The sequence below is a fragment of the Heteronotia binoei genome, unplaced genomic scaffold (assembly GCF_032191835.1).
Source record: "Heteronotia binoei isolate CCM8104 ecotype False Entrance Well unplaced genomic scaffold, APGP_CSIRO_Hbin_v1 ptg001434l, whole genome shotgun sequence".
NCBI lineage: Eukaryota > Metazoa > Chordata > Lepidosauria > Squamata > Gekkonidae > Heteronotia > Heteronotia binoei.
In genome coordinates this window covers 1-16,449 of record NW_026800273.1, presented here as the reverse complement: position 1 = coordinate 16,449, position 16,449 = coordinate 1, and the positions used below count along the sequence as shown (strand labels likewise).

Here is a 16,449-nt window from a genome sequence, read left to right as displayed (position 1 = left end):
ATCTCATACAAAGGGCATTTTTTGTAGCAGGGGCTCCTTTGCATATTAGGCATCGCCCCCCTGATGCAGCCAATCCTCCAAGCGCTTACAGGGCTTTTAGTGCAAGGCCTCCTGTAAGCTCCAGGAGGATTGGCTACATCAGGAGTGTGTGGCCTAATATGCAAAGGAGCTCCTGCTACAAAAAAAAGCCCTGCTCATAAGCAATGCAGTAGGACTAATTGTAAAATTTTTGAAACAGGGATTCAAAATCAGGCCATTTGCCTGATTTGGATGTGGGGAGCAGAGGAAATCTATCAAAGTGTATTGCTGTTAGGGGAGGGGCCAAAGCTCAGTGGCAGAGCATCTGCTTGGCATGCATAAGGTCCCAGGTTCAATCCCCACCATCTCCAATTAAAAGGACCAAGCAGGAGGAGATGGGAAAGACCTCAGCCTGAGACCCTGGAGAGCCATGAAGTGGGGCTGTAGCTCAGTGGCAGAGTGTCTGCTTGGCATGCAGAAGGTCCCAGGTTCAATCCCCACCATCTCCAGTTAAGAGGGTACCAGGCAGGAGGTGATGGGAAAGACCTCAGACTGAAACCCTGGAGAGCCACGAAGTGGGGCTGTAGCTCAGTGGTAGAGCATCTGCTTGGCATGCAGAAGATCCCAGGTTCAATCCCCACCATCTCCAATTAAAAGGACCAAGCAGGAGGAGATGGGAAAGACCTCAGCCTGAGACCCTGGAGAGCCATGAAGTGTGGCTGTAGCTCAGTGGCAGAGTGTCTGCTTGGCATGCAGAAGGTCCCAGGTTCAATCCCCACCATCTCCAGTTAAGAGGGTACCAGGCAGGAGGGGATGGGAAAGGCCTCTGCCTGAGACACTGGAGAGCTGCTGCCAGTCTGAGTAGACCATACTGACCTTGATGGACAAATGTTTGATTTGGTACTAGGCAACATCATAAGTTCACATGTTCCAGAACAAGCAAGAATAAGTAAAAGGGCAGATATAGCTAAGATGAGGCCTGGAGATCTGCTGGAATTACAGTTGATCTCCAGATGAGAGAGATGAAAGAAAACGGCTGCTTTGGCGGGTGGGCTGTATGGCATTACACCCTCCCCAAATCCCACCTCCTCAGGCCCCACTCCACCCAATCTCCAGGCACTTCCCAACCCAGAGTTGACAACCCTTCCCGATGCACACCTGTCTAAATCACTGACAGTAACCTTGGATCTTTTCCACCCGCAGAGATGCTCTCCAAACCGACCGTTTCGGCCTTCCCCTCCTCTTACCTCGTGGAGTTCATTGATTCCATTACTCTAACCTGTGAGATCCGCTCCGGAGCCACCAAAGTCCGCTGGTTCAAGAACGGCAGACCGTTGGGGAAGAGTGACCATATCAGCCTTTCTAGTGATAACCGGACTCTCTCCATCCCGAGCATAACCCGAGACGATGCCGGGGAGTACCAATGCGAAGTGTCCAACTCAGCGAGCACCAGAATCAGTGACATCCAATACGTCGATGTGATTTGTGAGTTGACATGTCTCCTTTATGGCTCTTGGGTGGTGTTCATGGGGACGCCCACTGTTCTTCTACAGGGGTGGCCAAACTGCGGCTCGGGAGCCACAAGTGGCTCTTTCACAAATATTGTGTGGCTCTTGGAGCCCCCACCGCTCCATTGGCCAGCTTAAATCACTTCTCCAAGTCAAAACCAGTCGGCAGCTTGGAGAATGCACTTAAAGTTAAAGTTGCTTTCTTTCCACCTCCACTTCCCCCATCTATTTGCCTTCCTGCCTTCTTTCCTTCACCCCTTCCCTCCCTCCCTCCTTCCTGTCTTGCAGCTCTCAAACATCTGACATTTATTCTATGCGCCTCTTGTGTTAAGTAAGTTTGGCCACCCTTGTTCCAGACCTTGGCTCAAGAAGAAGGGGAAACCAGGGACTAGCTGCTTAGACAGGTAGAGCAGAGATCCTTGACCTTTTTTGTTTGTTTGTTTTGGTATTTTTTTATTTGTGCGTGTGTTTGTCCCTGGAAGTCAAGACAACCACTGGTGCTGACACCCTACTGGGGGCCTGGAGGATATTGAAGGAGGTGGCTGAATAAAGCCTGCCCCTGCCCTCCCGACTGCTGGTATTCCAAGCTCTCCTCCCATCCAAGTACTTGCCAGAGTTGAACCTGCTTAGCTTCCAATATCTGACCAGGAGATCAGGCTGGCCTCGGCTATCCAGATCACGGCAGACCCCTGACCTTTCTGAGCTGACGCACACCTTTGGAGATCGGACACGGGGGTGGTGGTTAGCACAGTCACAAAATGGCTGCAGCAGGGGGCGGAGCCACCCCAAAATGTCGAGAAGTGAGGTTACACATAACTCATCTCTAACTGTAGTTTGTCAGCATTTCAGGGGGGGGGGGGAGTTCTGTTCAATGAAATGCTTTTAAAAATGACATCGTTTTAGGCAGGGCTTTTTTATTTTTAAAGCAGGAACACAGTTCCAGCTGGCTTAGCATCAGGGGGTGAGGCCTAATATGGACTCTGTGAAACAAAGGTGATATCGGGGGTGTGTGGTCTAATATGCAAATGAGTTCTTGCTGGGCTTTTGCTACCCCAAAAGCCCTGTGTGAAACAATGGTGACTTTGGGGGTGTGGCTCATCATGCAAATGAGTTCCTGCTGGGCTTTTGCTACCCCAAAAGCTCTGTGTGAAACAATGGTGACTTTGGGGGTGTGGCTCATCATGCACATGAGTTCCTGCTGGGCTTTTGCTACCCCAAAAGCCCTGTGTGAAACAATGGTGACTTTGGGGTGTGTGGCTTATTATGCAAATGAGTTCCTGCTGGGCTTCTGCTACCCCAAAAGCCCTGCACGAAACAATGGTGACTTTGGGGTGCGTGGCTTATTATGCAAATGAGTTCCTGCTGGGCTTTTGCTACCCCCAAAGCCCTGTGCGAAACAATGGTGACTTTGGGGGTGTGGCTTATTATTCAAATGAGTTCCTGCTGGGCTTTTGCTACCCCAAAAGTCCTGGCTTTAGGATATTTTCTCTCCTACCCACAACTATGCATAAGAAAGACTCATCTGGCAACATCTAGAGGATTCCTGATGGTCAATCAGAAGCTCTGCTGGCCCCACCCACTTCCCAGAATCCCTCATTGAGTGCCACGGTATCCAGGGGCAGCACGTTGGAAGATCTGTGTCAGCGTGTGGAAGTGGTTGACTATATATAAAAATAGCTATCAATTTCGAGTGTATTTTGGTCCCTGCCTCTAAGGGGCTTAGGAGGTCATTCACGGTTTCCCCTTCTCCAAGTTATCCACACAACAACCCTGTGAGGTGGGTTCAGCTGAGGATGAACAACTGGTCCCAACGTCTCCCAGTGAGCTCCCAGGCAGAGAAGGGATCTGAGCCAGGTCACACAGTCCAACCATTTAGGGTTGCCAACAAGTGATCTCTAGCTGGCAGAGATCAGCTCCCCTCGAGAAAATGGCTGCTTGGAAGGGTGGACTCTAGGGCAGGGGCGGCCAACGGTAGCTCTCCAGATGTTTTTTGCCTACAACTCCCATCAGCCCCAGCCAGCATGGCCAATGGCTGGGGCTGATGGGAGTTGTAGGGGGAAAAACATCTGGAGAGCTACCGTTGGCCACCCCTGCTCTAGGGCATTGGACTATGCTGAGGCCCCTCCCCAAACCCTACCCTCTTTCGGATCCACCCCCAAAGCCTCGAGGTATTTTCCAAGACAGACCTGACAACTCTAGAACCATTACACCCTAATTCTTCTTGGAGAAAAAGAGCATCCTTATTTTGACAGTGTAGCGTGGGGTGCAGAATCTCTTAAGGCATCTCCGTGGAAACCGAAAACTGAAAGCTATAAGAACAGAAAAATAAAAAATATAACCATAAAGCCGGCCTATATAACAATAAAGGCACAGAACAGACAATTGAAGACAGTAAGAATAGAAACAGCAACAATAAAAACATAACCATAAAGCCCTCCCCCAACTTCAGGGTTATCGGAAACTGGGGAGGGAAATATCTACTGGCCAGTCCATCACGCCCTATGAAGACCGATTCCCATAGGGTATAATGGAGAATTGATCCGTGAGTATCTGGGGCTCAGGGGGGCTGTTTTTTTGAGATAGAGGCATCAAATGTTCAGCATAGCATCTGGTGACTCTCCTCAAAACACCCTCCAAGTTTCAAAAAGTTTGGACCAGGGGGACTAACTGTATGAGCCCCCAAAGAAGGTGCCCCTATCCTTCATCGTTTCCAAATGGAGGGAAGGCATTTAAAAGGCCCTTTGGAGTTCAATCATGCTTGTCATACCTTTTCTCTCCTGGGTCTACCCCCAAAGTCTCCTGGCTCCACCCCCAAAGTCCCCACTCCCCAGCTATTTCTTGAGTTGGACTTGGCAACCCTAGAGGATAGGTCCCTGTCCTCCTCAAGTTCCACCCCCAAATCTCCAGGAGTTTCCCAACCTGGAGCTGGCAAATAAATAAATAAGTCCCCAGTTTGGTGTAGTGGTTAAGTGCGCAGACTCTTATCTGGGAGAAACGGGTTTTGATTCCCCACTCCTCCGCTTGCAGCTGCTGGAAATGGCCTTGGGTCAGCCACAGCTCTCGTAGGAGTTGTCCTCGAAAGGGCTGCTTCTGTCAGAGTTCTCTCAGCCCCACCTGCCTCACAGGGTGTCTGTTGTGTGGGGGGGAGAAGATTAAGGAGATTGTAAGCCATTCTGAGTCTTTGATTCAGAGAGAAGGGCGGGGTATAAATCTGCAGTCTTCTTCTTCTGCCAGTGGGTGTGGGAACCTGGCTGCCCTAAACCAAGGCTACCCTGAGTTTCTAACCCCCGTGTCAGGTTGGCTTCCAAGTTATTATTCACCACCACCACCACCCTGGCCTTGTTTCTCATTAACTCAGCAGATGTTTCGTTTTCAGGCCGATTCCCTTCAAACTAACTCCTTTGGGTCAAAGGGCACCAGGTACGAGGGAGGGACACCCAGAAGGAACCAAATTCTTTCCCGCTGGTGAAAGAAAACAGTGAGGAAAGGCCACTTGGGAAAAAATGTTCTTAGAACGTACAAAAGGGGGAGGCGCTGCAAGCATTTTCTGAGTGTCCATGAGATGAGGGGGCCTTTCCCCCTCTTCGTTGCTGTGATACGTTTGGTGGGGCCATTTTGTGCCTTCCCCATCTTGTCTCTGTCCCAACATAGATAGATAAGATAGATAAATTTATTGTCATTGTTCTCAAAAAAGAAAATGAGAGCAACGAAATGAGAGCAACATCATCACCAGGGGAGAAATGCTACATGCAGGGGTGGAATTCTAACAGGAGCACCTTTGCATATTAGGCCACACACCCCTGATGTAGCCAATCCTCCAAGAGCTTACAAGGCTCTTTTTTGTAAGCTCTTGGAGGATTGGCTACATCAGAGGGGTGTGGCCTAATATGCAAAGGAGCTCCTGCTAGAATTCCACCCTGGCTACATGTGAAGTGATAAGCCAGAAGAGGGCTTCCTGGGGTATGGGAGTCTGGGTTCTCCAACAGGGTGCCCACCGACACCTTTTCTGATGTTTGCCAAGTATTTTCAGAAAGTGGGAGGGGTCAGGCAGGGCTTTTGTCTAGCGGAGTTTCTGATTGCCTGTGGCAGACCTGATTGACTGTTCAGATTTTTCTTTTAAACGTTGCTTCAGTTGCGGTATGCTCTGTGTATTCAAGAAAACATTTTTAACAATATGTTCGTTGTACAGGACGTCCTTTTAAAACAGAGCTTTGGCCTGAAATGTTGAACAGTAGTGTTTCCAGCTCTGGGTTGAAACATACCCGGAAATCTGGGGGTGGAGCCCGGAGAGGGAGGGGTTTGGAGAGGGGAGGGATCTCAGCACGGTATGATACCATGGAGTCTATCCTTCCACACAGCCAGTTTCACAAGGGGAGCTGATCTCGGTTGTCTGGAGATCTGTTGTATCAGCAGGAGAAGCCAAACCTATTGAAGAGTTACTAGTAGAGTTTGGTGTGACTTCACACAGGTTGGCCTGCATCTTATAGAACCGTAGAATCACAGAGTTGGAAAGGGCCATACAGGCAATCCAGTCCAACACCCTGCGGAATGCAGGATCAGCCTAGAATGTAGAACAGGGGCGGCCAAACTGCAGCTCAAGAGCCACACGTGGCTCTTTCACACAGATTGTGTGGCTCTCAAAGCCCCCACAGCCCCATCAGCTGGCTTGGAGAAGGCATTTTAAAGTCTCTTTAAATCACTTCTCCAAGCCAAGCCAGCTAGCAGCTTGGAGACTGCATTTATAATTACAATTGCTGTCTTTTCCACCTCTTCCTTCCTTCCTTCCTTCCTTCCTTCCTTCCTTCCTTCCTTCCTTCCTTCCTTCCTTCCTTCCTTCCTTCCTTCCTTCCTTCCTTCCTTCCTTCCTTCCTCCTTTCCCTTTCTTTTCTTTCTTTCTTTCTTTCTTTCTTTCTTTCTTTCTTTCTTTCTTTCTTTCTTTCTTTCTTTCTTTCTTTCTTTCTTTCCTTCCTTCCTTCCTTCCTTCCTTCCTTCTTTCCTTCCTTCCTACATCTGCCATTCATTAATTCCAAAATGCAATGCAAGAAACTCACAAACACCTCCCCCTAAATTCACAGGATCCTCATTGCTGTCAGATGGCCACCTAGCCTCTGTTGAAAAACCTCCAAGGAAGGAGAGCCCACCACCTCCCGAGGAAGCCTGTTCCACTGAGGAACCGCCTCTAATGGCCAGGAGGTTCTTCCTGATGTTCATCACTGACGAGTGCTTGTCCAGCTGCCGCTTAATGGCTGCCAGTGAGGGGGAGCTCACCCCCTCCCTAGGTGGCCTCACAGCCTCTTGAGGCAGCCATTTTACATTTGTGCCACAAAATTCCAAAAGACTCCCTCAGGCTCAAAAGGTTTTGGGGACTCCTGATATGCAAATTGTGTTTGCTTTCCCTGCAGCATACAAACCCTCCCACCCTCCTTCTCGAAATCTCAGGGCAGCTTGGAGGGGGTTACCCCATTTTATACACCCAGCAGAGGATAGCCAGGTTGGGTGATTCTCGGTGTGCATGTCACTCTCTCAAATATGTCTGACTGGATTCTCAGTGCAGCACCAACCGAGGTCTGGCAGTTCAGGCAGCAAGACTGCCATGGTCTTCGGAGATTCCATTGCCTTCTGCTGTTGGGAACTGGTGAGAGGAGAGAACAGGGTTTACCACTGGTTTAGTGTCCACCCTCCTGCCTTCACTGAAGGTCTTTAAGGGGAATTTGGACAACCCACCTGTCCGCCCATTAGATGCTCTGCACTCAGCAGGGGGTTGGACTAGATGACTTCTATGACACCCCAACCTATTTATTTACAAAACTTGTATATCACCTTTCTGTCCTTTTGGGGCCCACCCAGGTGGCTAACAATTTACAACACAGGTGATCCACTCACATTTTTTTTTTAAAAAAAAGCATTACAATCAAGAACCCACTCCAAACACACATCATTAAAACAATCAAAATAACAGAGTGTAAACACCTAACTAAAAATACCATTTTTAAAAAACTGTTAGCATCAGGGCCACAAACTAGGTGATTGCCTAGGGCGCCGGCCTTCTGGGAGTACCAAATTGGGCACCCCCATGTGACTCAGTGATGTCATCAGTGGGGAGGGGGCACCAGACAGTCCAGGGCTGGCCCTGGTTGGAATGGAGGGGCCCCTGAGGGAATGCTGAGGAAAACAAGAAAGATATCAACCACTGGTGGAAGATGGCAACAGAAAGGGATTGATGAATCTCCTCGGGGAGAGATTTCCAGAGCTTTGGTGCCACAACTGAGAAGGCCATGTCCGGAGTTGCCACCCGCCTAATCTCCAAAGGTTCCTGAACAGGGGTGGAATTCTAACAGGAGCGCCTTTGCATATTAGGCCACACACCCCTGATGTAGCCAGTCCTCCAAGAGCTTACAAAAAAGAGCCTTGTAAGCTCTTGGAGGACTGGCTACATCAGGGGTGTGTGGCCTAATATGCAAAGGAGCTCCTGCTAGAATTCCACCCCTGCTCCTGAAGCAGAGCCTCCAAAGACGACCAGAGTGGTTGCACAGGTTCAACTTGAACCCTATTCACCTCTAGCTTAAGTACCCACAGTGACGCACCCTGTGTTTCCTCTAGATGGACCTGAAACTCCTGTGATCCACACAACTGAGGAGAGTTCAGACCTCAAGCTGACTTGTGAAGCCGACACGTTTCCGGATGCCCATTATGCCTGGTTTTTCAATGGGAGGGAATGTGGTACAGGATCCCCTCTGGTCATCCAGAATGCCACCCCAGAACATTCTGGGAGTTACGTTTGCCTAGCCTGGAACGTTCTGACTCTCCACAAGAGGAATAGCACACTGGATGTTGTGGTAGGAGGTAAGTAACCATTAGGGGGGCCGCAGGATCCATCCTGACCATTCTGCTGGGACTTGGGCAGTCTCAGAAGAGGTCAGGTCCTTTAACTTCAGGAGAATGCCAACTCCAGAGGACCATGGGTGGCCCAGGACAAGCTGTGCCAAGGGCTGGCAACCCTGTTGGAAGTTTTTCCTCAATCTTTGGTCTACTAGGAGGGGCTGTGGCTAAGTACCAGAGCCTCCACTTGGCATGCAGAAGGTCCAAAGTTCGATCCCCGGCATCCCTAGGTGAAAAAGGACCAGGCAGGAGGTGATGGGAAAGACCTCTCTGCCTGAGACCCTGGAGAGCTGCAACACTCACCTTGATGGACCACAGGGGGACTCTGCAGATCAACCGGGTCCAGCTGGGTTTGCTTTTCTGATTCACTGGCAACATAAATTGTGCCTCCAGTAATGTAGAGAGGAGTGGCCATGGCTCAGTGGTAGAGCTTCTGCTTGGCAGGCAGAAGATCCCAGGTTCATTCCCCAGCATCTCCAGTTAAAAAGGACCAGGCAGAAGGGGATGGGAAAGACCTCAATCTGAGACCCTGGAGAGCCAGGAAGTGGGGCTGCAGCTCACTGGAAGGGCCTCTGCTTGGCATGCAGAAGGTCCCAGGTTCAATCCCTGGCATCTCCAGTTAAAAGGACCGGGCAGGAGGTGATGGGAAAGACCTCAACCTGAGACCCTGGAGAACCAAAAAGTGCAGCTGTAGCTCAGTGGTAGAGCCTCTGCTTGGCATGCAGAAGGTCCCAGGTTCAATCCCTGGCATCTCCAGTTAAAAGGACCAGGCAGGAGGGGATGGGAAAGACCTCAACCTGAGACCCTGGAGAACCAGGAAGTGGAGCTGCAGCTCAGTGGCAGAGCCTCTGCTTGGCATGCAGAAGGTCCCAGGTTCAATCTCTGGCACCCCCAGTTGAAAGGAACAGGAAGGAGGGAATGGGAAAAATCTCAGCCTGAGACTCTGGAGAGCCAGGAAGTGGGGCTGTAGCTCAGTGGAAGGGCCTCTGCTTGGCATGCAGAAAGTCCCTGGTTCAATCCCTGGCATCTCCAGTTAAAAGGACTAGGTAGGAGGTGATGGGGAAAGACTTCAGCCTGAGACTGAGGGAACTTTGTGTGTGTTCATGTGCCCAGGAGCCAGACAGTTGGCTAATGCATTGAAATCTCTCCAAAATGCTGTGGTTTTCTCTGGTGGCAACTATGGTGAGGAAATTCCTGGAGATTTAGAGGAGAAGCCATGGGAAGGGAGGGCCATAGAGTCTCCCCCTCCAAAGCAGCCATTTTCTCCAGGGCAACTGATCTCTGTCATCTCATAATCCTGGAGGGTGGCAACCCCATCGTGTGCTCTTCCATTTCTGTCTGCATGCACCCAGCAAGTCCTCACCATTAACCGAAACCCATTCGCCTCTTCAACTTTTCTATCCCTGCAGCTGAAGTGCGTGACGTCACAGTCACTGGCCCCTCTGTCGCCACTGAAGACCAGTCCGTCACTTTGACATGCACTGCTGTGGGCAGCTCAGTTTCTTACTCCTGGTTTAAGGGGGACCAGAGCCTAGAACCAGGACATTACACCGTACTGACCAACAACAACCAGAATCTCATGTTCAGTCCGAGTCACCGGAGTGACTCTGGGGACTATACCTGCAGAGGGTCCAACAGTTTCTCTTCTGACATCAGTGAGCCTCACCGGCTGGATATTCTGTGTAAGTCTGGACTCTGTAAGTCAGTGTAAGGCTGTCTATGGCAGTTGTTGGTAACCGGAAGCCCATAAATCCAGCCTGGCTTGTAATCACTTCTTATTGGTCTTCTAGGGTTGCCAAGTCCAACTCAAGAAATATCTGCGAACTTTGGGCGTGGAGCCAGGAGCAAGGGTGTGACAAGCATAATTGAACTCCAAAGGGAGTTCTGGCCATCACATTTAAAGGGACCACACGCCTTTAAAATGCCTTCTCTCCATAGAAAATAATGAAGGATAGGGGCACCTTCTTTTGGAGCTCATAGAATTGGACTCCCTGGTCCGATCCTTTTGAAACGTGGACGGTATTCTGAGGAGAGGGATTGGATGCTATGCTGGTAATTTGGTGCCTCTACCTCAAAAGACAGCCCTCCCAGAGCCCCAGATACCCGCAGATTAACTCTCCATTATACCTTATGGGAATCGGTCTCCAATAATGGAGTGCCCAGCAGACATTTCCCTCCCCCTCCCCCATTTTCTGATGACCCTGCCCCCACCTGGGGATTGGCAAGCCTATGGTCTTCACATGCATTTAGAATGCATTCTTCTTCTTCACATGCATTTATACTTCCTAAACACCCCTTTCTCCCTAGCTGATAGAACTGGCAGCTCTAGGAGATTTGGGGGTGGAGCCTGGGGTGGGTGGGATCTGGGGAGGGGAGGGACCTCAGCAGGGTATGATACCACAGAGTCCACCCTTCGGAGCCGCCATTTTCTCCCAGGTATAAGAGGAGATCTCCTAGCGCCACCTAGAGGTTAACAAAAAAATTAATCTGCTAGAAAGGTCATTGCATTATTAAGCTGCGCCTTGCCAGAGAGCTAAAGGGCTCTTGGCCTGTGGCTCTTAGCCTGGGGGCTGTGTAAGGACCAGGAACCCAGATTCCTTGTGTTCCCAATAAGGTAAGTAGACTCTCCAGGCGGGGAGCCACATAAACAAGCTATCATGAAGGTAGAATGCCAGCAGGGGGGTGGGGGCTTTCCAGTGTTTTGCATTGAGTGTCACATGTATGACTATCTGCCCACAGGACAGAAGTCTTGGGTGTGTGCTCAATGCAAGGAGCTCCTGGTCCTCAGGGAACGAGTTCGTACCCTTGAGGCTGAGGTGACTGACCTGGAGAAGCAGAGACAGTCAGTTAGACACTCGGAGAAGACTCTCGGGGACGTGTTAGATGAGCCCCGGTCTGAACGTGGCAGCCCCGTTGCCGCCAGGGAGCATGAGAGTCGAGAGGGAACAGGGCACCGGGCTGAGGATAAGGGGGATGTGCCCTCCGAAGGGACCTCTTCTTCAGTTGGTGAGCGGAAATCCTTTCGTGCCAAGGAACCATCCCTGGGTAGGGAGAGAGGAGAGGTCTTGGTAGTTGGTGATTCGATCCTTAGGCAAGTAGACAACCGCGTACTGATCGTATGATGACTTGCCTGCCTGGTGCGAAGGTAGCGGACATTACGCGTGTAGTAGATAGACGGTGCTGGGGAGGAGCCTCTGTGTCACAGAAGAACATAAGAGAAGCCATGTTGGATCAGGCCAATGGCCTATCCAGTCCAACACTCTGTGCCACATAAGAGAAGCCCTTTTGGATCAGGCCAATGGCCCATCCAGTCCAACACTCTGCGTCACACAGTGGCCAAAACCCAGAGACCAATAGGAGGTCCATCAGTGGGGCCAGGACACCAGAAGTCCTCCCATTGTGCCCCTCCAAGCACCAAGAATACAGAGCATCACTGCCCCAGACAGAGAGTTCCAACAATACGCTGTGGCTTATTGTTTTCCCCTGCTTGTCTGCTGCAGATGGACCCGATCCTCCCGTCATCCATGAGGTTTTTGACCGGGGCCGTTTCAAGCTCAAGTTCTCCTGCCGATCTGACTCGTATCCCGCGGCAAGTTATGTCTGGTTTCTCAATGAGAAGTTTCTCTCTGACCAACAAAATCCCCTCGTTCGGGATCTTGCCACTGAGAATGGCGGGAATTATACTTGCCAAGCCGAAAACAGAAGCACCCGACAGAAGAGAAATACCACCCTGGAGCTTGAAGTGCAGGGTAAGTACGCCTTGAATTCAGCCGGAGCTCACAGGGTTGCAGCTGCTGAACCTCTCTGAAGCCCCCCTCCTCTTCCCCACCTACCTTGTCCATTGAATAGCAGTGCAGCTGCATAACAATCCCTGGATTAGGAGAGCAGGCATTCAACCAGCCACCAGGGGCTTTGCCACACCCTCAACAGCCATCATTAATCCCTGGATAAGCCCACGCCACCCTTTCTTCACTTCTGATGTGATTTTGAATGGGTGGCTTGCTGGCTTTTTGACTGGGGGGAGGGTGGCCAAGGAGAGCCCCAGGTGAGCGAGGCCTGCTTGGACTGGCTGCATTTCTAGCCAGCCCAAGCAGGTTTCGCTCACCTGGGGCTCTTCTTTCTTCTGTCGGGTTGCTTTTGGTTGGGGGTGGGCGGGCATATACTAATGAGTTATGCTAATGAGCTCCGTCACCTATTTTTCTACAAAATGACGCCCCGAGGGTAAGTAAATAGAAATTCGGCCAGCAATACCACCTGATCGCTGGTTCAGAATGATCAGCCACTAATCTCTGCAGAAATCGCTCTCCATCTGCCATGAATCTGGGATGTGATCCATCAGCACTTGACCAGACTCTATTCTGGGGTCCCCAAGCTTTTTAAGCCTGCAGGCCCCTTAGAATTTCAGCACAGTGTAGTGGGTGCAGCCACAAAATGGCTGTTGCAGGAGGCGGAGTCAGCCACAAAATGGCTGCTGCAGGAGGCGGAGCCAGCCACAAAATGCCTACCACAGCATACCTTCATTCATACAACAAAGATTCTTGTGCTGTAGTGGCAGCTGCTGCCAAAGCAACGCTTTTTAAAAACTCTGCAGAGTTGATCAAATCTCCAACAGCCAATCAGAAGCTGTGCTAGGCAAAAGCCCTGCCTGGCCCTGCCCACTTTCTAAAAACATTTGCTGGGCACCAACTTGGAGACCCTTTGCTCTGTTCTCTCTTGGACTAATCAACAGCCATCTGTTCATCGGTAGGGTTTCCGGGTCCAGTTCAAGAAATATTTGGGGACTTTGGGGGTGGAGTCAGGAGACATTGAGGTGGAGCCGGGAGCAAGGGTGTGACAAGCACAATTGAACTCCAAAGGAAGTTCTGGCCATCACATTTAAAGGAACCACACAACTTTAAATGCCTTCCCTCCTTTGGAAATAATGAAGGATAGGGGCACCTTCTTTTGGGGCTCATAGAATTGGACCCGCTGGTTCAATCTTTTTTGAAACTTGGGGAGTGTTTTGAGGAGAGTTACCGGATGCTATGCGGAAAATGTGGCGCTTCTATCTCAACAAACAGCCCCACCCGAGATACCCACAAATCAATTCTCCATAGGGAATTGATCTCCTTAGGGAATAATGGAGTGCCCAGCAGACATTTCCCTCTCTGCCCCCACTTTCTGATGACCCTGAAGTGGGGGGAGGGTCTTCAAATTGGGGGATCCCCTGCCCCCACCTGGTAATTGGCAACCCTATTCATTGGGGTCACCCTGTGAATCAGTCTGCTTAGAGCATACCAAAGCTTACCTTCTGAATAAAACTTAGTTGGTCTTAAAGGTGCGACTTGTCTACTGCTTGGTTCTGTCGCTTCAGACCAACACGGCTGCCCACTTGAATATCTCTCTGTGTTTGTTATTTACATAGGACGGTGGATGTAATCAAGAAACCCTGAGCGATTTGGACCACAGTGAGTACCAATGCAGAATGTCATGAGTTTTCCCTTTACATGGCCCCGGTGTTGCCAGAACAAAAAGTTACTTCTGCTATCAACAAGAAAGATGGCGTCTCTCGTGATTATGGCCATGGAGAGCCAGTTTGGTCTAGTGGTTAAGTGCGCGGACTCTTATCTGGGAGAATCGAGTTTGATTCCTCACTCCTCCACTTGCAGCTGCTGGAATGGCCTTGGGTCAGCCATAGCTCTGGCAGGGACTCCATTGCACCAAATGCACAGAAACGACAGCACAGACGTTGCCCAGTTTGGTGTATTGGTTAAGTGTGCAGACTCTTATCTGGGAGAACCGGGTTTGATTTCCCTCTCCTCCTCTTGCAGCTGCTGGAATGGCCTTGGGGCAGCCATAACTCTGGCAGAGGTTGTCCTTGAAAGGGCAGACTCTTATCTGGGAGAACCGGGTTTGATTTCCCTCTCCTCCTCTTGCAGCTGCTGGAATGGCCTTGGGGCAGCCATAACTCTGGCAGAGGTTGTCCTTGAAAGGGCAGACTCTTATCTGGGAGAACCGGGTTTGATTCCCCACTCCTCCACTTGCAGCTGCTGGAATAGCCTTGGGTCAGCCATAGCTCTGGCAGAGTTTGTCCTTGAAAGGGCAGACTCTTATCTGGGAGAACTGGGTTTGATTTCCCTCTCCTCCTCTTGCAGCTGCTGGAATGGCCTTGGGGCAGCCATAACTCTGGCAGAGGTTGTCCTTGAAAGGGCAGACTCTTATCTGGGAGAACCGGGTTTGATTCCCCACTCCTCCACTTGCAGCTGCTGGAATAGCCTTGGGTCAGCCATAGCTCTGGCAGAGGTTGTCCTTGAAAGGGCAGCTGCTGTGAGAGTCCTCTCAGCCCCACCCACCTCACAGGGTGTCTGTTGCGGGGGGAGAAGATATAGGAGATTGTGAGCCACTCTGAGTCTCTGATGTAGAGAGAAGGGCGGGGTATAAATCTGCAGTCTTCTTCTATGTGGGGTGGGAAGGGGGAAGTTTGACTCCAGATGCATTGTGGGATATTCCATTCAATCATGAGAGAAGATGCTACTGCATCAGTATGGCCTGGGGACATCACGTGGTTTTCTCTCTCCCTCTTGGCAGGGATTGACCTGGCGCACGTGTGAATGTGTCACTCCTGGGATTTCTGACATACCGTCAGATTGTGAAGAAAACCACAGTCACGCCAGAGAAACAGAAGCAGATGACAGGAGGGAGACTAAACCACAATATGGAAGAATGAACCCTTGTCCCCTGCTTAATTTCTCTTGATATTCATTCAGCCCTCCCCTCTCCCATTACTACAAATAGCCTCTTGGTTCAAGACTCATTGCAGACCAACTAAGCTAAATAGATTCTCTAAGACACCAAAGCACGAGCTTCGATCCTCTGCAATCCATCAGAGATTGTTTTCAGTGACTGGTCCAATATGCATACGATCACCGTCACCCTTTGGCTTGCATCAATCAAACCCCAAACCCTCCAGGTCTGAGATCTTCTCTGGGCAACACCTTCTTTTTCTGCTCCTTCTGTATTGTCAACACACCGACATCCAGGGGCGGAATTCTAGCAGGAGCTCCTTTGCATATTAGGCTACACACCCCTGATATAGCCAATCCTCCAAGAGCTTACAAGGCTCTTTTTTTGTAAGCTCTTAGTGGATTGGCTATGTCAGGGATATGTGGCCTAATATGCAACGGAGCTCCTGCTAGAATTCCACCCCTGAGGCCATACACCCCTGATGCAGCCAATCCTCCAAGAGCTTCCAAGGCTCTTTTTTGTAAGCTCTTGGTGGATTGGCTACATCAGGGGTGTGTGGCCTCATAAGCAACGGAGCTCCTGCTAGAATTTCACCCCTGCCGACATCCACTCAAATTCTGCTCTGATTCACCAGTGAATGGTGACCTATAGCATCCTTCTTTCACTCCACCATTAGGCATCTGCTGGAAATCCTCAGAAATCAACAACTATTTAAATTCCCTATTTAATAAAATGTTATTTAAATTGCAATCCTCTCCATGTGCAACTACATAACGCTCGTGCTGTGAGACATCTCTTGGTCACAGCCTAAATTGCAGAAAAAGGACAACTAGAATGATTAAAGGGTTGGAACGCTTTCTCTATGAAGAAATGTTAAAGTGCTTGGGGCTCTTTAGCTTGGAAAAACATCGCCTGAGGGGTGACACGATAGAGATTTACAAAATTATGCATGGGATAGAGAAGGTAGAGGAAGAAGTTCCTTTCTCACAACACGAGAACTTGTGGGCACTCCATGAAATTGCTGAGCAGTCGGGTTAGAACGGATAAAAGGAAGTCCTTCTTCACCCAAGGGTGATTAACATGTGGAATTCACTGCCACAGGAGGTGGTGGTGGCTGCAAGCATAGCCAGCTTCAAGAGAAGATTGGATAAACATCTGGAGCAGATGAACAAAGCAGGAGTCAAGTGGCACCTTTAAGACCAATCAGTTTTTTTTAGAACTCAAGCTTTCATGTGCTTAAGAGCACATGAAAGCTTACGTTCTAAATCAAAATTGGTTTGTCTTAAAGGTGAAACTTGACTCCTGCTTTGTTCAACTGCTT

General features: G+C 50.1%; 1 protein-coding gene across 1 annotated transcript in view; it reads left to right on the top strand.

The window, feature by feature from the left end:
• Positions 1–12,154, top strand: part of LOC132591066 (B-cell receptor CD22-like) — a gene marked incomplete at its 3' end in the record, with an annotated part of 39,562 nt that extends 27,408 nt beyond the window's left edge. Inside the window, exons 9-12 of the mRNA XM_060263952.1 lie at positions 1,222–1,503; positions 8,127–8,369; positions 9,815–10,087; positions 11,906–12,154. Of these exons, the coding sequence (XP_060119935.1) occupies positions 1,222–1,503; positions 8,127–8,369; positions 9,815–10,087; positions 11,906–12,154 (1,047 nt within the window). The remainder of the gene's footprint in view (positions 1–1,221; positions 1,504–8,126; positions 8,370–9,814; positions 10,088–11,905) is intronic.
• Positions 12,155–16,449: the final 4,295 nt, after the last annotated feature.